Source organism: Podarcis melisellensis (assembly GCF_964234715.1).
Source record: "Podarcis melisellensis genome assembly, chromosome: 7".
Classification (NCBI taxonomy): domain Eukaryota; kingdom Metazoa; phylum Chordata; class Lepidosauria; order Squamata; family Lacertidae; genus Podarcis; species Podarcis melisellensis.
In genome coordinates this window covers 8733686-8759979 of record NC_138539.1, presented here as the reverse complement: position 1 = coordinate 8759979, position 26294 = coordinate 8733686, and the positions used below count along the sequence as shown (strand labels likewise).

General features: G+C 42.9%; 1 protein-coding gene across 4 annotated transcripts; it reads right to left on the bottom strand.

Annotated features, from left to right (window-relative positions):
• Positions 1-2921: 2921 nt before the first annotated feature.
• LOC309374043 (solute carrier family 2, facilitated glucose transporter member 5-like) lies at positions 2922-20246 on the bottom strand. 4 transcript variants are annotated; one of them, XM_081918832.1, is made up of 13 exons: positions 20145-20246; positions 19277-19356; positions 16985-17080; positions 13524-13675; positions 12175-12299; positions 10586-10738; positions 10366-10491; positions 9121-9308; positions 8127-8237; positions 5796-5897; positions 4792-4867; positions 4542-4669; positions 2922-3160 (listed from the first exon to the last, which is right to left on the bottom strand). In XM_081918832.1, the coding sequence occupies exons 2-13, from the start codon at positions 19319-19321 to the stop codon at positions 2987-2989; spliced, it is 1476 nt and encodes a 491-aa protein (XP_081774958.1). In that variant the 5' UTR covers positions 19322-19356; positions 20145-20246; the 3' UTR covers positions 2922-2986. The 4 variants fall into 4 exon arrangements, with proteins under 4 accessions (XP_081774958.1, XP_081774959.1, XP_081774960.1 ...); XM_081918833.1 differs by having other exon boundaries at positions 20079-20161; XM_081918834.1 differs by lacking the exon at positions 20145-20246 and adding an exon at positions 19953-19973.
• Positions 20247-26294: the final 6048 nt, after the last annotated feature.

The window sequence follows — 26294 nt, the reverse complement described above, 5'->3', positions numbered from 1 at the left end:
TGAACACCATAGCGTCTAAGCCATGTGAAATAAAGTTGAAAAATGAATGGTAGGTGTCAGAGCTGCCTCCAGGTCCCAGCTCACAGAGGACCAACGCTAGCCAGTAGTAATGTACAAAAGTCTTTATTGAGGTTCAGTTTCCATTTACAAGCCGCAGCTTGTAAGGAAGTGTGACTAGCCCAAGGTCACCCAGCAGCTGCATGTGGAGGAGCAGAGACGCGAACCCGGTTCCCCAGATTACGAGACTACCGCTCTTAACCACTACACCACACTGGCTCTCCATCTGGCTATACAGATGGACTATCTGTATATAGAATGTAAAATAAAGTAGTTTAGAGCTTTAATTGTGTCTGACTCTTTGTGACCCCATGCACCAGAGCACGCCAGGCACTCCTGTCTTCCACTGCCTCCCACAGTTTGGTCAAACTCATGCTGGTAGCTTCGAGAACACTCTCCAACCATCTCGTCCTCTGTCATCCCCTTCTCCTTGTGCCCTCCATCTTTCTCAACATCAGAGTCTTTTCCAGGGAGTCTTCTCTTTCCATGAGGTGGCCAAAATATTGGAACCTCAGCTTCAGGATCTGTCCTTCCAGTGAGCACTCAGAGCTGATTTCCTTAAGAATGGAGAGGTTTGATCTTCTTGCAGTCCATGGGACTCTCAAGAGTCTCCTCCAGACCATAATTCAAAAGCATCAGTTCTTCGGCGTTTATGGTCCAGCTCTCACTTCCATACATCACTACTGGGAAATCCATAGCTTTAACTATACAGGCCTTTGTTGGCAAGGTGATGTCTCTGGTTTATAAGATGCTGTCTAGGTTTGTCATTGCTTTCCTCCCAAGAAGCAGGCATCTCTTAATTTCGTGGCTGCTGTCACCATCTGCAGTGATCATGGAGCCCAAGAAAGTAAAACCTCTCACTGCTTCCATTTCTTCCCCTTCTATTTCCCAGGAGGTGATGGGCCCCGGTGGCTACTGATTGACTTTTTCTTCTGCTATGATATGCCAGAAGAAGAGCATGCTCCTCTCAGGAGGGAGGGGTCACTTATTACCGGTCTCTCTGGACTGAAGGAGATTTATAGCCAGGGGGGACCACTGGGAAGATGCCCCAGTCTTGGGAAGTTGGCGGCTTTCCTGCATGTGTTTCCAACAGGGTCCGCCCTACCTTCTCTCATTGCTGAATGACCTGCCCCTATCTCTTGCACTGAAAAATAAACTACCCTTTTTTCCTCAGATACAGAGAGTACACCATTCCATCCCGTGGAAGCAATTAAGCACTAGCAAATGTAATGTTTCTGAAGAACCCTTGATCAGGCAGAAATTATATCTGCAAGACTTGCACCTCTTTCCAAGAATTTTTGCCAGGAGGAGCACACTGATGAGTGCCACGTGCTGCTCTGAATTCAGGGAAGGATCTGTTGGATCTGCAATGTTCTCATTCCAGTCCCAAGCAGATGGAGAGTTTGACACACACACAACTACAGCTTTCCGTTTACAGTTGCCTTGGCATAGACACAGACACTTGTGGTCCAAGACATCTGCCCATATCTCCCTTTTAGTATAAGCTTTAGATAGGAATCACAGCACTGTGATTGGAGAAAAAGGATAGCCCTGGTAAAATCAGTTCCTGATTGGAAGCTGTACTTCAAGGATAGGGAACTAGACCTGGGCCCAGATTGACAGGTGTATGGGTGCCCTATCTGTTGCTCACCTGGCATCATTATGACAGTGTGGCTGCCAATACCAACCAGAAAATTGGCACCAACAGCTTGCTTTGAAAGGGGAGGGCTTCCTTCCTTCCTTCCTTCCTTCCTTCCTTCCTTCCTTCCTTCCTTCCTTCCTTCCTTCCTTCCTTCCTTCCTGGTATTCCTGGATGAATTGCTACTTTGAGCATTATATTTGTGTTTATTACATTTATATACAACCCTTTTCTTCCAAGGAGCTAAAGGTGGTCACATGGTTCTGTTCTTCACCATGTCATCCTTACAACAAACCTTTGAGGTTGGTTAGGTTGAGAGATGGCGTCTGAGTGGGGATTTGAACCCTGTAGTCTCCCAGGTCGTAGTCCAACACTCTAACCACTACACCACACTGGCTCTCAGGAGATGGCTTCTGGTCCCATCAGCCGATTGATGGAGAGAACAATCCTTTCAGAAGTCTCTGTGTAAGTGGATTGAATGCAAACCACTTGACGACAGAAGTCAAAGGGCTGGTTCTCCACACTCATGGGACGATTGATAGTCCTTGTAAGTGGTTTACATTCAGACTGTGAATTTACTTCAGACTACTTAGGACATGAGCAGCAATCCAATTAGGTAAAAAGGCATGCAGTGTCAGCTTAGTACTGAGGTTTCATAAATAGGGAATTAAGCCTGAGTTAAGCCTGACATGAGGGAACTGGTCCTTCAGATACTGTTGGACCCCCAACTCCCATCTCCCATGAATTTTGACTATGCTGAGTTCAGCAGATATGTATTAGTCCAATAATTTCAGGAGGGTCATTCCTGAGAAGTTATCCCCAGCATGAGTTACGCACTTCTCCATCTCTCCTTACAGGAATCGACTCAGACTTAACAGGCCTCCGTTTCCTAAGCTGCCATTGCTGCATGTCAATAACAAATAAATAAAACTGAGCTGCAGCCAATTCCAGAGGTGCATCTAGTTCAGCCCAGCCCAAATATCAGCCACGCAATATTCACAAACAACTGCAGAGGTCTAGAAGGGTAGCAACCGATGAGGCGTATGTCTGTTGCTTTCTTGAAATATTCCCGCTTTCACAGAAAAGCCAGGAAACTGGGGTGGAGTGGGATGAGAAAAGAAGGTCTTGTCTTCAGCCCAGGAAGGAAGTTGCTACTATTGAAATTTAGCCAACTGGGCATAAAGAGTTGAAGGATAACAGTAACTACTCTTTTGGAATCCTTCCATTAGTCTTAAAAATCTATTTAATAGACAAACAATCAATGTGCCGAAAGGGGTGCTTCCTGAGTTTCTACTTTCCCGCCTGCTTCTGGATGTGAATCTTCACGGCCTTTTTCAATGCCGTGCGTCTCCTGATACCCACAAAGGTCCTGTTTTTCGTTTCTGGGACATACCGGAAGATATAAAACATTGTGGCTACAGAGATAGGCCAGAAAAGAAGGAAAATGAAGGCTCCAATATATGCCTAGAGATGAGAGAAAGGGAGAGGGGAGGAAAAGAATCAGAATCTTTTTAATTGCCTGTCGTACAAGTATTCTCCTTGACTTTTCCCCACAAGGAGATCAAGACCAGTCATCCTCTTACCCTTGCTGCCATATTTGTGCCAGATGGCAGTTCAGGATGAGGGGTAGATTGTGAACCAGCTCCCGGCATTTCTGCCCCATATTGGCCCGCCTCAGTTTTGCTTCATGTTGTCTTGCACATTGAGTGTTGGGACCTTCCTGCTGTTACCACTTGTCCCAGAACCTTGCCAGCCCACTCAAAAACCTAGCTAAGTCTTTCTTTCCTTGGACGGAACTATTGGTCTTGGAGGTAGGGGATGAGGCTATGCAGAGTCCTCCCTACTGTTGTGCTGCTTGCTAATTATTGAGTGACCACTACCCTTATTACCAGGGCTGGCCCATGACATTTCAGCACCTGAGGTGAACCACAGAACCGCATGCACATCCCACTAGGGAAGAAGGGGCGAGATCTGTATCAGGAACAGGGTGGTGGTGAAATAAAGATCTACATCAGGAAACCAGCAGCACCTCCTTTTCACCAAAAGGTCATTGTAGAGGTGGCATGGTGTGCAGGGGGTGTGTGCAGATCTGGTCTCCAGGATGTGCATGTTACAGCTGTTGCTACCACCATTCCTTTGTTGTAAGGAATAATGACTGGTGTCTCTCTTCCTTATGGCGAGACAAAACCAATCACAGTTATGAAGACATAACACTGCCTTCTACAGAGACAGACTACTTGTCCATCTAACTTGCTACTGTCTATGCTGCCCAGCAGGTCTTTTGAGGTCTTTTGAGGGCTTCCATGGAGGTGTCAGGCGTTCATTCTGGGACCTTCTGCATGCAAACCATGTTCTCTGTCAGTGAGATGTGGGTTATCACCTGAGAGCATGAGTGATTTGCCCAAAGACATGGGTTGTTCATGGGCTTCATGACCAATTGGGCATTTGAACCCCAAGCCTACCTACTAAATGTAGAAGTTGTGGCCACCTAGAAGCCAGAGGGTTCCAACTCCCATAAGCCCTAGCAAGGATGTCCATTATGGAGAGATGTTAGAATTTACAACCCAGCAACATCTGGAAGGGCAAAGTTTTCCCATCACTACACCGAACCCAGGTGACAAACGTATGCTGTATATTTCTGAAACAATCTAACATTCAGCTTTACAAAACACACTGACAGTTGGGGAAGGGGAAGGAATAATGGCGGATAAATCAAAATCACTCTAAGGACATGGCTTCACTTGTGGGTTTGGAGGGGGACAATAATGGTGTGGGAAGGGGTTGAGCTTAGTTTCGTGACTGAAACGATGCGCTCTTTATCAAACTGACATTTAAAATCACTCACCTCCACATAAATGGTTGTCATGTCTGCAAGATAGCTCGTTAACCAATGCACTATTCCTGCAATCACAAGGGCTGATGACCGAGATGACTGAAGAAACAACTCCATCACAATTACAGTTGGAATAGGACCTAAGTAGAGAGAAATGATTCAGAGAAATGAATACCATCTTTTCACCTTTTGGGGGGAATATCTATTGTATTCATATCTTTTGCATCATCTAAAGAGCACAGCACATCATCTGAGCACTTACCTGTTCCTAAGCCTTCTCCAAAGATGAACAAGTGGTCAACAACTGAGCTGAAATACACCATTTCTGGGAAGGTGGCCTGTTGAAGAAAGTAGGGTAGTATTTCCATTACATACCGGGGGTCATTTACCCCTGGATTTCATGTGTCCATATTTAGGCAGCATTTTCCACATGTAAAAGGTAAAGGACCCCTGACAGTTAAGTCCAGCTGCGAAGGACTCTGGGGTTGCGGCGCTCATCTCGCTTTACTGGCTGAGGGAGCTGATGTTTGTCCGCAGACAGTTTTTCTGGTTCATGTGGCCATATACTTTCCCATATATTCTGTAAATAGTATCCGGTCTTCTTTACATCTTTCATCATTTTGGTTTTATTCCAGTGCCCATCCCTGCTAACTCCACATATTCTAACAGTTTAATATGCCAGACTTCTTTCATTGGCACTTTATCATTTTTTCTATTTTGTGCTAATAATATGCGGGCAGCCATTGTGACATACAAAAACAACTTTCTTTCTTTATTGGAAACTTCTGTTGTTATTAACCCCAGCAGTAGTGCTTCTGGGTTTTTAACAAAAGGTTTTTTTTAAAATCATTTCCCAATAATTTTAAATTATGCTGCATGACCATCACATGTGGTAGAAGGTTCCTTCTGTTGTTTTACACTTCCAACAGTTACCTTTTATTGATTTTGACATTTTTGCTAATCTGTTGGTTGTCAGATACAACTATATCTTCATAATTTTTTCTATTAAGCAATTATCATCTCTTATTCCATAGAACTGCTGGCCCACAGAGTGAAGATCTCTTTGAGATCACTTGCCTTGGAGTGGAAAGCCCATCTGATTTTCACAGGGAAGATCAGAAAATGGAAAATATTTCAAGAAAATAAATGTTCTGTCACATCTACTGCCTACTTGCACAGTCCTTTGTAGCTGTTACAGAGGAAGGAACAGAGGCAAAGAGCAGAACCCTTAGTCATTCTCAATTCCAAATGTCACCAATCACAAACCTGTAGTTCTAGGCTCAGGGTTAACAGAACACAGGAAATGATACATATTCCAAAGCCAATAAGAAGCATCAACCTGTGCCCCTTAGAATCAGTGAGATAGACCTAAAGAGTATAAAGAGAAAGAAAAAGATCCTCTTAGCTACAAGCTAGTTAGCTTATGCCTTTACCTGTACAGCTGGCAGAAAGCACTATTAAAGATAAAATTAAAAACATATATATGAACAAGTCATGCTGAAGAAATCCTAGCTTGGTTTCTCTCCCTGCTAATGACACTTTTGGATTTCTTTGAGTGTGTCAGTATAAGAAAGCATAAACGATGCATATTGGGGCAATTCTCCCCACTAAAATCTCCCCACTACACGGTGGGCAGCTCAAGGAAAATGTTGTCCCCAGCACATGGCAGCTGTGGAAAAAACTGAATTCTCTGTAAGGGATCAACAGGGAGGAGACTGAAGATAAAACTCCTGAAGTAATAATGCCATTAGACAAAATTTTCACAACAACAATATCACAGCATTGGAAAAAGTGCAGAAGAGTCCAGCCACGATTATAAGGTCAAATAGTTCAGTTGCTTAAAGTATGGTGCTGATAACAGCAAGGTTGCAGGTTTGATCCCCATATGGGACAACTGCATATTTCTGCATTGCAGGAGGTTGGATTAGACTCAGGATCCCTTCCAATGCTATGATTCTATGAAGTAACTCCCTGGTTTGGAAAGAGCTGAACATTGAGGCAGGAGATTCGTTTAGGGAAGAAAAAAAGCAAAGCAAGGGGTCACACGGTAGAGGTGTACAGAGATATTTTAGCTAGCAGTCTTTAGGTAACAACTGCATCGCAGGCTCATGAGGTATGCCAGGATGAGCAGCTTAGGATGCAATGGATGACCTGGCCTCAATTACCCAACCCCAGCTCAGCCAAAGATACAGGTTGGTGGAACTGGGAGCAGCGTAAGTTCCAAAAAAGGGGATATTCTGGGTGTGTGGAAAGGATGGGACCAGAGAGTGGTGACGTAAGCACATTCAGCCCAGTCACGTGACCTGGCAATGTGGCATAGAGTGCTATTTTAAAGGCTTGTACAACAACAACATTTTATTATTTATACCCCACCCATCTGGCTGAGTTTCCCCAGCCACTCTGGGCGGCTCACAGGACATATCAGAACATATTAAAATATCAAACATTGAAAACTTCCCAATGCAGGGCTGCCTTCAGATGTCTTCTAAAAGTCAGATAGTTGTTTATTTCCTTGACATCTGAAGGGTGGGTGTTCCACAGGGAGGGTGACTCTACCGAGAAGGCCCTCTGCCTGGTTCCTTGTAACCCCACTTCTTACAGTGAGGGAAGACCCTTGGAAGAGAATCTCAATGTATGGACTGAATGATGGGGGAGGAGATGCTCCTTCAGGTATACAGTGGTACCTCGGGCTACCAACGCTTCAGATTACATACGCCTCAGGTTACAGACTCTGCTAACCCAGAAATAGTACCTCGGATTAAAAACTTTGCTTCAGGATGAGAACAGAAATCGTGCTCCGGCGGCACAGCGGCAGCAGGAGGCCCCATTAGCTAAAGTGGTGCTTCAGGTTAAGAACAGTTTCAGGTTAAGAACGGACCTCCGGACCAAATTAAGTACTTAACCCGAGGTACCACTGTACTGGGCTGAGACCATTTAGGGCTTTAAAGGTCAGCGCCAACACTTTGAATTGTGCTCAGAAATTGTGCTCCGGCGGCCACTCTCAGTAACCAGTCTAGCTGCTGCATTCTGGATTAGTTGTAGTTTTTGGGTCACCTTCAAAGGTAGCCCCACGTAGAGCATGTTGCAGTTTCCCCTCTGCCATGATTAAGCAGAGCAGCAGCAATCCTATAACTGGATGTCATGTATCTTGACACCATGTAAATGTACACTGACTTGCTCTACGCGAGCTTCTTCTATATAGGATTGCTCCCTTCTGCTTTCTCAAAGGATCTTGGGAACTGCAGTTCTATGATAGACGGATGTGAGTTTTCTTTTCTATCTCAAGTGAAGAAAAAATAATAACATCAAACATATTAAAACAAATTTGAAAAGGGATTTCTTTTTTTTAAAAAACCTGCTTCAGTCAATTTGCAGTTTCCATGAACCGCATTTAAATCTATGGAGTTCTCTTACAAAGAAGAATGTGGGAACCTTCATAGACCTACAATTTCCATGATTTATTGAGAGTGGAGGGAGCTGTTGCACCATAAATAGCCATGGAAGGGATGTAAACGGTCGCAGCAAAGACCGGTCCTTTTAAGAAGACTGATTTTCAAGAATTAGAAAGCAAGAGAATAAAAATCTGGGGAGGCTTACCGTAAATGCAGTTGCACAGCAATAAAAAGCAGCTCCGCCTATAACAGTAAGCTGGAGGTTATCTATTTCTACTCCCATAGCCAGGTAGATTCTTTCTGAGTAATAGTATGCCTGAAATCAGACCAACACAATGGAAAGCCTTGAGTGACTGAAAGAAACAACTGGTGGTCACCTAAGGTTATTAGAAATTGAAGACTCCGCTTTGGGCTAATGTGAGAAACAGGATGTTGAACTCAGTGTTCTGATTCCGCAATGTTCTTTCTCTCTCTCTTTTTGGACTGAACCTTGTATGTCAGCTGCTCTTAGTCTAGAAGATAAACTACTTCCAGGTTCCTTGCGACCCAGTGTGGTGTAGTGGTTACAGCGGTTAGACTAGAACCTGGGAGACAAGGGTTCAAATCCCCACTTGCCCATGAAGCTCACTGGGTGATCTTGGGACAGTCAATGCCTTCACACAGATACAGGGAATTACTGAGCACAATTTATCATTTATATGGGGCAGGACTTACTTGCCCCCCTCCCAATTTTTTTTTATTGACACCCATGTTTCCAGGAGAACATGACCATTCATGATGGAAGAGACACCCAGACGTTTTGGGACAAATCCACCCATTATTCCACACATTATTGTTGATGACTGCTTTGGTTATATTTGTTGTTATGTATTATTTTATAAGTTGTAAGCTGCCTTGAGCATGGATTTAACAAATAAAATGAGTGAGTGAGTGATTCCTAATCATTAGCCATGCTGGCTGGAGGTGATAGGAACTGGGGTCCAACAACATTGGCTGGGCCACAGATTTCACAGTAGGAGGGTTAGATAGTCCCAGCCCCTGGAATAGAATCCGGAGAACAAAACAGCTCCCTTGGAGAAAAGATCTAGGGCATTCCTCGAGACAAAAAGTGATAACTGGTGCCTCTGAACTTGGTTTGAAATGGACCCTCATTTTACCAGGCTCACCCTCCTAACATCTTAGGATCTTGCTTTTCTTACCGAATTGAGGGCATTGAGGTGTTCTCCACCAATCAAGGCAACTATGGGGAACACTTCTCGTCGTAGGCTTGGGGTCCTCAGCAGTTTTAGAGGATTCATATTCTTTTCTTCCTTCTCAGTGATGTCCTCCAGCTTCAGCTCTTGAATCTCATCCTCCACATCATCCCTTTCTCTTAGCTTCTTCAGTGCTGGATTGGAAAGGATTAGACGTCAATGGAGGAAACTTCCCCAATAGCATACGAATCACTATGGCTAACCTGACCCAACAACCAACCCTCCTCCCTCAACAAACAAGCCACACTGCAGTCAACTGAATGCAGCCAACCAAGCTCAGGACCCCCTAATCTCTCACGTTAACAATAAAATGAAATACATAAACAAAGGACCTACCCACATGATGCTGACACAAACATACTAAACTAATAATGAGCAATAGAACAAAATAACAATAACACATCGCTCTCCCCCTTGCTTTCCCCAAATGCAAGATGTCTATGACAAAAGTGTCTCTCACTATATGTAAATGAACTGTGAAAAAGACTATGAAAGTGAAATTGGAGGCAGTAGATGATCGTTTCCCTCTTTATCTGTTTTGTAATATAAAAAAACTTGAATAAAAATTAATTAAAGTACATGGCTAGGCATAAGCTAAGACATTGTCTGAATGCCTGCCAGGGCCCCTTGCTCTCATTTTGAAAAACTGGGTGGGCACAGACATCTGAATAGTTCTTGTTCCAAGTGATGGGCAAACAAGAGGGCACTTCAACAAGTAGGCTGAGTCTGTTTGTTGCAGTGCATCTGACAGTGTGTCCTTGGACACTGGACCTGAATCTGTATGGCCAGCTCACTGTCCAACTCAAGTTTTGTTTATCTCTGGTTGCTGGAGCAATCTGTCCCTCCTCCGCTAGGATGTCCAACACCAGTGGAATACAAACGTCTCCAAGCAGACTGCTTCCCAGCAACAGACACAGAGAGCAGATCCCATTCCTCATCTCCCTGTGAGCAGCCCTGCCACAACATCTCCATGTGGTTCATGGCAATGGGTTGTAGTTTAAATCCTATTCAGAGTAAACCTATTGAAATCAATGTACCTAGGTTAGTCATGTTTATTTACTTCATTGGATCTGTTCTGAGCAGGACTAGTATTGGATTCCACCTCACGTGTATCTGCTTTGCTACAGAATGGATGTTGATAACTCTATATTAAGAAAATTAATAGAAACTGTACAATTCAGAATATTTTACCTTGTCTTGCACTCACTACATCCTTCCTCTGGATGAAAAGATACCTAGGACTTTCAGGAAGGTAGGGCAGCACGAAACTCTGAAGTACTGGCATGATTACAGGAAAGGTTGCCAGAATTGAGAGACCTAAGCAAGGAGATAGTGTGATGATAATGTGGGGGGAAACTATGCTGGAACATTTTATATGCTTTAAGCGAAAATATTAATTCTTTTGAATTACCTTGTGAGGCCCCAAGAAGTTGCTTAAGAGCAAGTATCTCAAACAACAGATAACCGAGAGAAGAAAACAGATGATGCATCATGGTTATGCCTCCCCTCAGGCTTTTAGGGGAAATCTCAAGAAGATACAGAGGAACAACACCGAAGATTATTCCTAGTTTGATGATAAATTAAAGCACAATTCACAATGAGTGTGTGGCATAATGTGCAGAAATGTATAAACAAGTGTATGATTTCAAGGGATAATTCACAATATACACATGATCTGATGTGCAGAAATGCATAGGCATGTTTGCATGGCACAGTGAGTCACATAGGTAGATTCCTATGATGTCATGATGTCCCCTGTTGGCTACTGCAAAATGCCATTCTGTCCTTCACAACTTGTATGTATGGCCAGTGAGTCAAACTGCAAGGTGAGATGGCATTTGACACCATAGATATGAAGATTTTGCCCACATGTAGCACTAAGCAAAATTGAGCCCCGCATAAACGCAGAAAGGTGTTCTCAGCTGCTGACTCTCAACTTTGAAAATTTCTTCCCCATGCTCCTTGCCAAAGCCAGAGCATTTGACACCATCAATATGATGATGTAATCAAACAACACTGCTTCCCACAGTGTAGAATAATTTGTGCACAAATTACCACATGGCAAATATTTTATGTTAAACAAAACATCAAAGTCATTTCTGCACACAAAAGTTTCTTTGCAGGATATTCACTTCATTTCATTTATTCGTCTTTCTTGGTCTTCTGTGAATATCTTTTTCAACTCAAGGTTGAAAACCTAGACTGGGTGAAATTGCACTAACAGCTTGGGCCATGTCTTGAGTTGTCCATCCCCCATGTCTGGATTCTGTTCCAGGTTAGCACATGAGTTGTACTGGGCTGTTAGAAACAGTCCAACTATCTGGGAATTCCCTTGGCTAGTTGATCTGGGCAAGATTGCCCGCCAAAACCTTCTGATCAAATGGACCGATCAGAGGCCCTTATTGCTGGTCAGTGCCTTGCTGGTTGGCCATGCATTGTCTGCTTTCATGCCCGGCTCACTGGTGATGCATTTAAGCCAGCTCCACTGAACACACTCAACGCAGTTGGCAGAAGAGCCAAAGGAAGAAGTAGACCAAAGACTGAAGATTGTGGATATTAGATCGTGGATGGAGTCCTGTCTCATTGGACTGGTTGCCAGAACTCTGAAATGGTTTCAACCTTCCTGCAGGAGGCTGGAACGGATATACAGTACACCCAATGCCTGAGCCAAAGTTCCACCTACATCTGTAGCCAATAAAGTTGTGGCCATTTTTAAACCAGATTGTTGTCTGAGTTCATCTTATCACCCCTTAATAAACAACTATATGACATTTAGAAGACATCTGAAGGCAGCCCTGTTTAGGGAAGTTTTTAATGACTGATGTTTTAATGTATTTTTAACCTTCTGTTGGAAGCCGACAGATGCGTGGGGTAGAAATATTATTATTATTATTATTATTATTATTATTATTATTATTATTATTATTATTACTACTACTACTACTACTACTACTACCAGGGGATAGGTGGCAAGATGCTGAATCCAGGACCCTGACTCACCTGAACATATTCCACTATAGAAGAAGGTGAAGAGGATGCATCCATAGAATCTTATCTTACGCGAAAAAAGCAATATCACAGAAGAGGTAATGCATAAAATGTTAGTTATCACTAATGCACCTTTCCTGTAAAGACAGTAAAAGGGGGTTGGGGGAGGGGGGTGCGATACCAAGGAATGTAAGGTACAATCGAAAGATCAGACAATTGAGAAAAACTATGGAATTGTAAGACAGTCAATAATGTTTGGGGGATAATTTCTTTGGGTTTTGCTAGTTTTGAAAAGAGACAGAATGTACCCAAGGCACCGAAGTTCATACTCCCAAGCCTGGTAAAATCGCCCAGGAACCCTTTACCCCCCCCCCCACCTACAGATTTCAGGAGACAGTGCTCAAAGTCTTTTTTTATATATATAGGCTAGAAACTTGATATTTGTTGCCATGCTAGGTAAATTCTCTTACTTGGAGGACAGTGATGAAAGAGCATGAAATATTCTGCATAGACATATGTGCTCTACAACTGACATGGCCCTTACCCCATTGGCATACTAGAAAGTCTGCACACTCATATTAGGTCTTACGCCAGATACTGTTGAATGGTCACTTTAAAATGTGAAGGTTCATTATTATTTCACAAGTTGTGTATGTCTTTAAGAGCCAGGGCCAAGGCAGATAATGAGACCCAGTCTTGCAGCTGTGAAACATAGCAGGTGCTGCTGAGTTGTGTTAATCTAGCTGTGTCAGCAATTGGGCATAGTATATAAGGAGTAGCACCTAGCTCTCCCATTACCCTGGGGGATGGGTTGGTGGTTGGGTCTGGTTTGTTGTTGTTGATGTATTTAGTGTATAAGGAGTTTTTGTTTTTGTTATTAAAACCTTGTTTAAGTTATTTTTGAGTCCCTTGTTTTAATGCATGGTCTCCCCAGCAAGCTCTCTGCAGCGCTACTAAACTGCAAATAGCCATCATTGTTTAAAACCACATTGGTAGGATTAACTTGTATCTGGAGGGTGTCTTCCCACCTTCTTAAAAACAAAGATTCATTGCCTGACTAATGGTCATCAAATAGGATTTGAGGGACCTCATTAGATCATACACTTTCTTTCCCTGCCACATCCCTCTCTGAAATGGCTAGTAATAGGTCAAGGTGATCTGACATCACTGAATTTCCCTCCTGCCTTTCCCTTTACATGTGGTTGAATGTCTGGGCACGGGAAATGAAACCAGCAATAGTGATGACATTGTATCTTTTATCTGATGTTACTGGGGGGAGGGGGCATGTAGGTCAGCAGCAACACCACCACCATGAGTCAGAGGACTAGTGTAGTTTACCTGTCAAGTGTTTATCTTTATACCTGCCAAATCTCTCCACCAACCAGCCAACAACAAGGGACCCAGCAATGTTTCCAAAGAACAAGAACGTCATTTCAGTTGCGACCAGGCTTATCTCAGAAATTTCGACCTGCACCTCAGTATATCCTGTTAAGTTGAAAAACTCTCGGATGTTCTGTGAGAGAAACACATAACGTTCAGGATTAGGACCTCTCTACAGATGACGTGGGGACGCGGGTGGCGCTGTGGGTTAAACCACAGAGCCTAGGACTTGCCGATCAAAAGGTCGGCAGTTCGAACCCCCGCGACGGGGTGAGCTCCCATTGCTCGGTCCCTGCTCCTGCCCTCCTAGCAGTTAGAAAGCACGTCAAGTGCAAGTAGATAAATAGGTGCCGCTCCGGCGGGAAGGTAAACGGCATTTCTGTGTGCTGCTCTGGTTCGCCAGAAGCGGCTTAGTCATACTGGCCACATGACCTGGAAGCTGTACGCCGGCTCCCTCGGCCCATAAAGCGAGATGAGCGCCACAACCCCAGAGTCGGTCACGACTGAACCTAATGCTCAGGGGTGCCTTTACCTTTACCTTACAGATGACGTGACAGGAAAAGCTAAAAGCACAAGAACTGTATGACACCTTCAAGCCCACATTCCCAGCACATTCACACTCTTGTCTCAGCGACGTCTATGCTGGCTTAGTTCTGTCCACAGAATGGGAGATGGAAGAATCCCCAAGGACATGCTCTAAGGGGGGGGGTAGCTTTATCTTGTATGTTTACAGGTATGCTGTGAAATGCCCTGAGATCTACACATGAAGGGCAGTATACATTTAATAATAATAATAATGATGATGATGATAATGGGGGCAGGCAGGTGTGGGGGTTTCCCTGGTCCTGAATGGGGTAACTGTGCCCCTGAAGGACCAGTTGCATAGCCTGGGAGTCATTTTGGACTCACAGCTGTCCATGGAGGTGCAGGTTAATTCTGTGTCCAGGGTGACTGTCTACCAGCTCCACCTGGTATGCAGGCTAAGACCCTACTTGCCCGCGGACTGTCTTGCCAGACTGGTGCATGCTCTGGTTATCTCCCGCTTGGACTACTGCAATGCACTCTATGTGGGGCTACCTTTGAAGCTGACCCAGAAACTGCAATTAATCCAGAATGCGGCAGCTAGACTAGTGACTGGGAGTGGCCGCCGGGACCACATAACACCGGTCCTGAGAGATCTGCATTGGCTCCCAGTACGTTTCTGAGGACAATTCAAAGTGTTGGTGCTGACCTTTAAAGCCCTAAATGGCCTTGGTCCTGTATACCTGAAGGAGCATCTCCACTCCCATTGTTCAGCCCGGACACTGAGATCCAGCGCCGAGAGCCTTCTGGCGGTTCCCTCATTGCGAGAAGCGAGGTTACAGGGAACCAGACAGAGGGTCTTCTTGGTAGTTGCGCCCACCCTGTGGAACACCCTCCTTTAAGATGTGAAGGAAATAAGCAGCTATCCTATCTTTAAAAGACATCTGAAGGCAGCCCTGTTCAGGGAAGTTTTTAATATTTAATGCTGTACTGTTTTTAACATTTGATTGGGAGCCGCCCAGAGTGGCTGGGGAAACTCAGCCAGATGGGTGGGGTATAAATATTATTATTATTATTATTATTATTATTATTATTATTATTATTATGCTCTGCAGGCCTTGCTTGTTCATTTATTCAGAAACAGCCAGTCATGCACCTACTTCTGATGCAGGTTGCATTCATAACTTGACCATAATGGTCCCTCAGTTTTTTATACAGAATATTTTTTTAAAGGCTCAGACTAAAAATAACGTAGCTTACAAATTATAGGCCAACTACAACACAGACGAATCCAGTGGTGGTGTTTGAATTGCAGTGGAGCAGTTGGGAGGGATATGGGGTGAAATGGAATGGAAGTTGTGCGTTTTCACTGTGCATCCATGTACGTGAAGATTTGCATGCATGCGCAGCAGGGGCCAAATGAAACCCCCACCCTAGTCAGAGATTGAGGTCTTCTAGAGCAGGGGTAGAGACCTTTATCATCCCATAAGATGCATTCTGCAATAAGCAGCCTTTCAGGGGCCGCATTCTGGAAGTCAGATTTTATCATGCTTTGTGTTAAAGTTTCATTTGATTGCTCTAAGAGATTATCCATTCTAGCAAGCAAGGAAGTATTGCAATAGTTCCAGCCTGGCAAAAGGAAATGTGAGGCAGGACTCATGAGAGCATTCACCTAGTGACTTCCCAAGGGCCAGAGAGAAAGAGGTTTAGGTGGCATGAAGTTCCCGTCTTGTTGAGCTCATATATACCCATGAAACTTTACAAAAGAGGAACCCCCACCCTCTCTCTGCAAAAGCAAATTTATGGTCAAGTAACAGAGTAAACTGTTGGAAAACTAGCCCCCTTGGGAGAGGCTGGCAACTCTCCCAGGCTCCCGGAGCTGTTTACCGGTGATCTCCCTGGCTGGCATCCCCGCAAGTCCAGGGTAGATCTTGATAGGTGACATTTCCCCGCTTGGGAAATGCACACTGCCTCCCTCCTTGCATACCAGCAAGAGAAAGGAGATAGTCAGAAGTCTACATCTCTGCAGTTTATTTCTGACTTTACAGCTGTACAAAAACATGACCGATCTGCTCAGTCTCCATCGAGCAAGTGACACAGACTTCCTTTACATACGCAACAGGAAGGTCTCATATTACACACTGAACAAAGCTTTGTGAAGCCTGTGAACTTCCGGGAAGATTCTTTCCCACAGCTAGCCACATCATGTGATGTTTCCACCAAGCTGCCAGTTTGCAGCTGCGTTGTTCTCATATTGTAACATAAACCCCTTCATGAATCAGTGGCTTGTCATAACGAAGGGGCCTGAATAACTCAGAGAAGCTGTGAGCTATGCCGTGCAGGGCCACCCAAGATGGACAGGTCATAGCCAAGAGTTTAGACTAAATGTGATCCACCTGGAGAAGGAACTGGCAACCCACTCCAGTATTTTGACAAGAAAACTCCATGGACTTAAAAAAGGAGAAGCTTTGAGAAGAAAGTGAGAGTTTCCAAGGCATGCTCTGGTTCATGGGGTCATGGAGAGTCGAACAACTATGACAACTAAACAACAACAAAAACAGAGTAAAAGTGTGCATAAAATGAATCCACTATTAAATGTAACAGTCAAAAAATGGATTATATTAAGGAGAAATTGCTTGCACAAATCTCTACAGTAGTCAAAACGTAAGAAAAAAAATGAGAAAGATTATTAGAAGAAATATTAAAGAGTTTTATTTTCACACAAAAATCAGCATCTCGCTGCAGAAAGGTGGGAGACCAAATCTAAGATTGGGAAAATGAGAAACTGTTCTGGAAGATCCTTTCACCCCTACCATCAAATTACCCTGAACAAAATGTGGCCCTCAACAGAACAAAACACCCCCAGCCCTACTGTGTAATCCCTGCATTAAAAAGCCATCTCTACTGCATGCCATCTTACCATAGACGAAGAGAAGAGTACCCCCATACTGAAACCATCATGATGTGATAGGAGGCAGGAAGCCAGTGAAACCCAAATAAGCATCTTTGACAGGTCCTACAGAAAGGAGCAGCATATACTGTGATGAGAATGGACAGGGCAAATACATGTGGACAGCTTCTGACATAGAACAGGGGTCAGCAAACTTTTTCAACAGGGGTCCCGGTCTACTGTCCCTCAGACCTTGTGGGGGGCTGGACTATAATTTTTTGGGGAAAATGAATGAATTCCTATGCCCCACAAATAACCCAGAGATGCATTGTAAATAAAAACACACATTCTACTCATGTAAAAACACCAGGCAGGCCCCACAAATAACCCAGAGATGCATTTTAAATAAAAGGAAACATTCTACTCGTGTAAAAACATCCTGATTCCCGGACCATCCGCGGTCCAGATTTAGAAGGCGATTGGACCAGATCCGGCCCCTGGGCCTTAGTTTGCCTACCCATGATATAGAAGTTTCACAAGCATGTGGGTGTACTTTCTGTGCCATTGGTTTCTCTGATTGTGTGGATCCCATGTTTCAGATGTCAACACTCGGTGTGGACAGCAGGAGCACAGGGATAGATGTAGCACTGGGGGAAGTGGCACAGTGCCACTCCCTGATGCACCCGGGATTGCTCTACACCTATTTAATGACACATGAATAGGACTAGTGTCTACCACACTGTTCCTCTGCATCCTAACACTGAGAGCACATTGTTTCTGGTATCTTGCTGGAAGCACCCAAGTCATAATTGGCATATGACTAGTTTATTTCTCGTGTTTCTCCCCATTTGGAACATCAAGGTCCATTGCAACTCCCACCATGCCCCCAAGAAACATGGATGTTCCTGGAAATATTCCTAAATACACTGTAAATACTGGAAATATGAGATCCAGATACCAAACGGGACCACATTTAGTTGGAAACGAGAATCCACGTGTTCCTTGTCACCACCCCATCTTACCCTACCCACTTGTTCAAATTTTCAAATTTCTCAATTTGTCTTCTCTGTTTCTCGCTCTGCAAAATTTGGTACCTGGAATCTATTTATATTCAATTAGCAAAAAAACAAAAAAACAAAAAACATTTTTAAAGGGCTTCCCATGTTCACTCAAGCTCCAAAATACTGGGAAATTGAAACTGTTCAGGTTCACACCCTGAGCAGATGTGTAGTCTGTGCAATATGGATAGGTTATGACATCCTGCCTTGTGGTTAGTTCAAGCTTCACCACTACCTTGGAGCTGGGTGACTTTGTACGACAGAGCCAATACAACAGAAGCTGCCAATACAACTCTACTGCCAACCAAAACCATCCATAGAGATAGAGCTGAACGTGATCATCATCCAGTCCAAGCCCCTGTTTGGGGGTAAGATAGGCACAGGTGAAAGACTGGAATGAGGCAGATATTTGTTAAGGGGGAAGGCTTCTATTTGTTGGCACTTTGCTGATCAAATTCTCTCCCCAGCTATCCCAGGACCCACTCTGATGTTTGCTCAGCATGCAGCAAATCCCACCCACACACCCTGCCACAGCTGTTGGCTGTACATCTATTCTGCTGCTCTATTGTTTCTTGGTTATGACATTCCTACGAAATCACTTAGCTCAGGATTTTGATTTTGTAAATTATAATTTACACAATGGAGGTTAACATGGAAACATGTTAAATAACACATTGCATTACATTGCATGAATAAAATGATGATATGACTTGATTACTATTAATAGTAATACATAATAGTGCAGGAGAGGATATTGTAATAATATAATGAATAATCTATTATATCCTAATGTTATTATACCTTAATATACTGTCTTATCAGTTCTTTATTATACTATATCAACATATTAATTGATCATAGAGATTTAATATATAATTAATATAATGTATTGCCTTGGATCCATGCATAGAGAAAGCATGAGAGCTGTTCATTGGTACTACAGTACTCTAAGAACGACAAATTATGAGCTGAAGCTGGATGAGTTGAGGTTGGTTTAAATTGAATGAATGGATGGATGGATGGATGAATGAATGCATTCTGGGGGCATGGTGAGGGCAGGACCAGAATGGGGAGACTTTGTATGGATCTTAAGCCCATTCAGCTAACACCAAGTTCTTGTGCATAAGCTTGCACCCTTAGAACAACAAATTCTGCATCAAACCCAAAGGACTATGTGGTACCTTTTGGAAGCCTGGAAAAGATTTATGCATCAACTTAGATTTCCCATAAACCTCATTGTTTGGACAAAGTCCTCCAAGCTCACCCGTCTTCTTATTGCTGCATTGACGAGCTTCTTATTTTTAATCATGCTTGCTTCTGTAGGAGTCAGAAAATAAGGCTCGCCTGTCGGGGAAGAAGATAGTGTTTCCGATTTGCTCCAAGCACTAGATTGATACAGCAGGAGTAATTACGACATTTGTTGGATGCATTAGGATAACTGATGGACCTTCCTTGCTCTGCCTGGTGAATGAGCTGGTAAAGTTTGTGACACATTAGCTTAGAGGAAGTTGGAATATGGAAAATAATCAAGTAAATGCTTGGTTTTTACTTGATCTTTGACGGGGTTTCTTCTTCTTCACACTAGCTGCCTAAATTTTAACACTACTTTGCAATATTGTTTGCACTTCCAATTAAAAGCTAAAAGTCGCATTTCCTTTGGCTGAAGATCTTTTGATAAAGCTTATTGTTGTATAGTAGTTGAAGGTTCACAGGAGCACAGTCATGCAGATCCTAGTAAATTGAGCATTGCTGCCTGACTTTTTGAATTCTCCTTGGAGATACAGTAAAGGATATGCCATGATGAATTATTATTAATATGATTTATTTATTAAATTTGTATTTCATGACTTCACAGATTATTAGAGCACAACTGGTCATCACCAAATCATTGGCAGTGAGATAATCATGGCAGGGAACCATGTTAGTCCTCTTGCACTGACCCTTTTAATATTTGCTGAAATTCCTGAAGGATCTAGTACAGGAGCTATTGAGCCCAGTGTCATTGATTGTATAAATAACCACAGAACCGGCTACAGATGGAATCTGTCTATAGGCAGCCTCCCTACCTGGCTGTGATGAGTATTAAGCATATTAGCATTTGAGGATGAGTAGGCAAGAGTTCACAAACTTACAGTAGCTTTCTCTTAATTGTGAGGAGAGAGGAACTGAGCCAAGTCCTTTATATTGGAACAAAGCATTCAGAACTATGGCAGGGTGGTGAGAGCCAATCAGAGGATGGATGTCTGAAGGTTCCAGGAAGCTGTTGACAGTTGGGAGCAGAGATGATGCAATATCTCTGCTTGCAGCGGAGAATGGTTTAGGGTTGCATTCTGACGATAAATTAATGTGGGTTGTTTGGTGGGACGATAGGTCTAGAATTCCAAATCTGGGAAGTGATTGAGCTATGAATCTGGAAGTCCTCATCTGGCATGATTGCATAGGTGGCCCTAGACAGACTACATACTCTCTCCACCTGCAAGATGGGTTTAATCATAGTGACCTACCTTCCAGTGTGGTTCTGAGGATCGCAATATGATGTCCTGGAAGTGATGGTAAATTGCTTTATACAAATGCTACATCTCATGTAGCTTCCAATGTTTCACGTTTCAAAATAGAGAGCTGGTTTTTTTGTGGGGAACATGTCAGTTCTCATGCTGGGTATCCATGCTCTAACCACTGCCTTTCCCTGCCAATCCTGGTCTTCTCAACTGGAGGCTCTTTTACCAGCTAGCATATGGTGCAACTCTATATTAGCCACTCCTCCGTTGATAGGGTCGGCCCAATCATGTCTAGAGCATGATGGTCTTTGTTTCTTGCAACCTCTGAAAGAGACTTTGCCATGGTCAGTGCAATATCATTTGACCTATCCTTCAGAACGTATTTAATATGGGAGGCTTCAGATTTCCCCCACAAATTTGCTAGTAAGGGTTTCATCAGTTGATCCCTGAATTAGAACATATTCCTTTCCTAGGAATAAGCAATTGCTTAATCTCCTTTACGGCTCTGGCTCTCTCTCTCTCTCTCTCTCTCTCTCTCTCTCTCTCTCTCTCTCTCTCTCTCTCCACATAGATTGACATAGACATAGATATAGACATGGTACCCTTAGGTAAGAACACTGACAATTTGTGGACAAATGGACCCAGAGTTTTTGTTTGCTTGTTGTGCTAGACACCTTTGAGGATGAAATGGATTTGACAGCTGATTTACAGACCTCAAAACACCAATGGTTGCACCCCTGCAGTTATTCTCTGGAATTCTGGCAGGATTCATTGCCATCAAAAGGGAAAAACTTGCTTGCAAATTTCTTCACCTTTTTTTTATGTTTCCACCTTGAAATCTAAATGTAAGGGTGTCCAAGACAAGAGTCACTGGACCTACTGGCTTAAAACCAGTATAAAATGGTTACTATGTCTGAATAGTTTGTTCACTTCTCTTAGAAATAGCATGCCACAGCCATTTTTAGGAATTTCCAAATAGTAAAAAACAACAACAACAACAACAACAACAACAACAAAACAAAAAAACCCCCCGGAAAATGCAAGTGATCCCCAAACCATACTGGTTACCCTTGTGGGAAAATTAATGCAAGTATCTTTCTGAAATTTTGCTTTTAGAAGCAAAATTTAGTACCCTTAATAAACAAATTGTATATATGGTTTGTCCCCAGGTATTAGTTAAGTACATAATAGTTATGAGCATAAAATAAGAAATTATAAGCCTCTGCATTAGATTTTTATTCACATTTCATACATTCATATAGATGCCATTTTCCTGTAACATGGAAATACAAAAAGTACATTACAGTCAATACCATGTGCTGAGAGCACATTTTGTACTTAAAAAGAGGGGCAGAAGATACCTGATGGAACATTTCATGGTTAGGAAAGTTGCAATGTACTGTGTCAAGGCTTCCTGATTGAATAAAATTAAAGAAAACAGGATGAAGTGTTGAAGATCTTTTTGTAAAAAACACACACCTGCTTTATAATCTTTTATCATGTTAAGAAATGTTATTAGCCAATTATACAACCTTTGCTTGCTACCATGCCTTGAATAATCAGTGCAAACCAGTGTGAATCCTGTGTTGCTGAAATTTGGACAGGGTATGGTCCTTCATAGATGGAGATATTTGCTTTTCTGTTCAGCTTTTGCCTATAAGCCTATAAACTTTTGCTTTGCTATGATGGGGTGTGATCATTGTTTGTTTTCTTGTTTATACCGCAATGTTCTTTTGTTGCTATGGCTGATGGCTGACGCAAATAAAGTTTCATTCATTCATTCTGCTGCCATTGAATAAAAGATTGTACCATATGTGTGTGTGTGTTTGTGTGCAGCAACAATGATGGGCAGTTAGTCCATTGTAAAAAGAGAAAAATGATTTACCTCAGAACAGTTAGGATACCTCCTTTTCTGTAAGGCCCTACACCCTTGAGAAAGGATGTGGGTGGTGCTGTGGTCTAAACCACTGAGCCTCTTGGGCTTGCTGATCGAAAGGACAGCGGTTCAAATCCCCATGACGGGATGAGCTCCCGTTACTCGGTCCCAGCTCCTGCCAACCTAGCAGTTTGACAGAACAGCAGGGCAAGTCAATAAATAGGTACCACTGTGGCGGGAAGGTAAACAGCATTTCCGTGCGCTCTGGCACTCGTCACAGTCCTCCATGCTCCAGTAGTGGTTTAGTCATGCTGGCCACATGACCCGGAAAACTGTCTGTGGGCAAACACCAGCTCCCTCGGCCTGAAAGGGAGATGAGGGCCGCAACCCCATAGTCGTCTTTGACTGGTCTTCACCATCCAGGGGTCTTTTACCTTTTTTTACCTTACGCCCTTGAGAACAGTTGATGTTTCCCTTAAAAAATTAAAATGTGTTTCTGAAAACTTCATTGTCTGGTTATGTTATGTTATATTATATATGTTATGTATGTTATGTATGTTGTTATGTATGTTATGCATGTTATGTATGTTATGTTATAGTGGACCTGTGGATTTCATTTTCCTGAATGATTTTCTGTGGAAGCCATTCTGTGGAAGCCATTTTGAGATAGTTGCCGTGGAGCTGAGGCAAAATCAACACAGGGAACTTTTCTTTGGTGGCCTTTTTTTCTCATTTATGTAAATTGTATCATTGAGGTAGAATCCATATAAATGCATACATACATATATATCTGTAAAAACCATTAGGACAGAATAGTGTTATTTCTTGATGTTTGAGAATTCTCAGTGTAGTTTGCTACTGTACAAGTCCTTCCCTGTGAGACCCTGTGAATTGTATTAGTCGTTTTGATGAATGATTTTTGATATTTTCTGATATTTTGAATGACTACGACTTTATTCATCATTTCAATTACTGTGATGTTAAAAGGATCATTCTGTCATTTTTAAGACTGCATCCCAGTACAGCTTTCACCACTCTTTTGTTGATGAGGGCCACTCCATTTCTTTTATGGGATTCTTGCCCACAGTAGTAGATGTGATGGTCATCTGAACTGAATTCTCCCATTCCCATCCATTTTAGTTCACTGATGCCCAGGATGTCAATATTTATATTGCCATCTCATTTTTGACCACATCCAGCTTACCAAGGTTCATGGTTCTTACATTCCAGGTTCCTATGCATTTTTTTTTTTTTTACAGCATTGGACTTTCCTTTCGCTTCCAAGCATATCCACAACTGAGCGTCCTTTCGGCTTTGGCCCAGCCACTTCATCAGTTCTGAATCTCCTTATAATTGTCCTCTGCTCTTCCTCAGTAGCATGTTGGATGCCTTCCAACCTGAGGGGCTCATCTTCTAGCATCATAACTTTTATATGCCTGTTGTCTTGGTCCATGGGGTTTTCTTGGCAGGGATACTGGAGTGGCTTGCCAGTTCCTGCTCCAGGTGGATCACGTTTAGTCAAAACTCTCCACTATGACCTGTCCATCTTGGGTGGCCCTGCATGGCATAGCTCATAGCTTCTCTGAGTTATTCAAGCCCCTTCGCCATGACAATGCAGTGATCCATGAAGGAGCTAAACCTTAGCGATATCATATAGACATTTCCAACAAAAAATAAAGACCCCAAACTACATCCCTGATAGTTTGATAAAATAATGAAGTTACAGTCTCAGCCATAAGCAAAATAAAATGAAAATGAAAAACAACAGCAAGACTCAGAAACTACATTGATATCAGTAACAAGTATTGCACTAGTTCTCTAGGAGAGGCAAAAAAATAAGGTTCAGTTCAGTTGAATGTTAAAATCAAAACTAACTTTTTTCTCACTTAGGAAGCACATCCATTTAAATTAACCTAAGTTCATGTGCATAATTTAGAAACAGAAAAGGAAAAGAAATAAATGGTGTGTGGTAGCTACAACCAACTTTTCCATGGACTTTGGAGCTGTTAACTACTGTAGTACATATTATGGGTAGGATGGCAGGGAGAGGGAGAACAAGGTCAAAGTCATTCTCAACTCTAAATGCCATCAATCACAAACCTGCAGTTCCAGGGTCATGGTTAACAGAACAGTGAAAATGTTGCAGATCCCAAAGTCAGTGAGCAGAAGAAACCTGTGCCCTTTAGAATCAGCGATAAACATCTAGAGAAAACAAAGATAAGGCTGGGAGATCTGATGAATTACTCACTGGTTGACTTATGTTTCTTCCAGGACAGCTAATGAAATTCATTTAAAAAAAATAAAAATAAAAAATCTAATATTACCAAGCATATAGATGAACAAATTTTGCTGAAGTGGTATCAGCTTGCTTTCACAAAAGTCTGATCAGATGATGGTGATGACGACGACAATGATGATCTGTCAGTATAAAGCAAGTATAAATGATGCATATTGAGGTAATTTCCCCATCTAATTTAAAATATACCCCAGTGTTTCCCAAACATGGTTCTCCAGCTGTTTTGGGACTACAGTTTCCATCTTCCCTGACCACTGGTCCTGCTAGCTAGGGATGATGGGAGTTGTAGTCCAAAAACAGCTAGAGACGCAAGTTTGGGAAACACTGATGTACACTAACAGGGGCCGAACTCATCAGAGTCTGTGACTGACCATGGAAAAGCATTTGGGATCATGGTGGACAGCTCAATGAAAATGTTGTCCCAATATGTGGCAGTTGTAGAAAAGGTGAATTCACTCTGTTAGGGATTACTAGGAAGGGATTGACATTAAAACTGCCAATATCATAAGGCCATTAGACAAACCTGTGGAGCAAGGCCACCACAGCATGAAAACAATATCGTAGAGTCAGAAATCGTGCAGAAAAGGCCAACCACAAGGAAACAGCTGCCAAAGTAACTGCTCCAAAAGGAAACAGCTCAATACTGGAGCAGGGATTTAATTTGGAGAAAAGGCAAGTAAGGAACCAACGGGAGAGTGAATTGACTCGGCAAAGTCATACACTTGACCTCTGCTCTGTTGCTATGGTAACCCAGTGCACCTGGCCTCTTATCTCAGAACATCCAGCTGTGTGAAGAGATGTGCTAACTCAAAAATGAGCTCAAAGACTGCAATTTAACCCAATGTTCACATTACACTGATGCTCCAAAGTTCTTCAGAAGGTAACAGGCAGTGTTATAGGCAGCCTCACTTTGTAAGGCCTTTGCTTCTGGATGTCTATTTTTCTTATATGTAACGTAATGGCTTGTGAGTTGTGCATTTTAAACCATCAATTTTTATTGCACTGTTTATTTGTTGTTTTAAATTGTACACTGTGTGTGGGGGGGTTACATACTGGTCTATAAAAGACTGGTCTTTTGAAGGAGAATGATTTTTCAAAACTTAGGAAGTGAAAGAGGAAAAGGTGGAGGAGATTTACTGCCAATGCAGTTGTAGAGCAATAAATAATGGTAAAGTAAAGGTAAAGGAACCCCTGACCATTAGGTCCAGTCGTGACTGACTCTGGGGTTGCGGCGCTCATCTTGCTTTATTGGCCGAGGGAGCCAGTGTACAGCTTCCGGGTCATGTGGCCAGCATGACTAAGCTACTTCTGGCGAACCAGAGCAGCGCATAGAAACGCCGTTTACCTTCCCGCCGGAGCGGTACCTATTTCTCTACTTGCACTTTGACATGCTTTCGAACTGCTAGGTTGGCAGGAGCAGGGACCGAGCAACGGGAGCTCACCCCATCATGGGGATTCAAACTGCCGACCTTCTGATCAGCAAGTCCTAGGCTCTGTGGTTTAACCCACAGCACCACCAGTGTCCCATAAACAATGGTAAAGCTTATCAAACCCAGCTGAACTATCTCCAGTTTCGGCCCTGTCAACCAACAGAGTCTCTCCATATAATAGC

Bases quoted from the DNA above. Each gene is read 5' to 3' on its own strand.
- LOC309374043 (XM_081918832.1), bottom strand. From the start codon at position 19,321: ATGATTAAAAATAAGAAGCTCGTCAATGCAGCAATAAGAAGACGG. The intron at 10,739-12,174 runs GTGAGTCAGGGT...TCATCAAACTAG, and splicing joins CTATAGTGGAATATGTTCAG to GAATAATCTTCGGTGTTGTT. The intron at 5,898-8,126 runs GTAAGCCTCCCC...TATACTCTTTAG, and splicing joins GCTGTGCAACTGCATTTACG to GTCTATCTCACTGATTCTAA.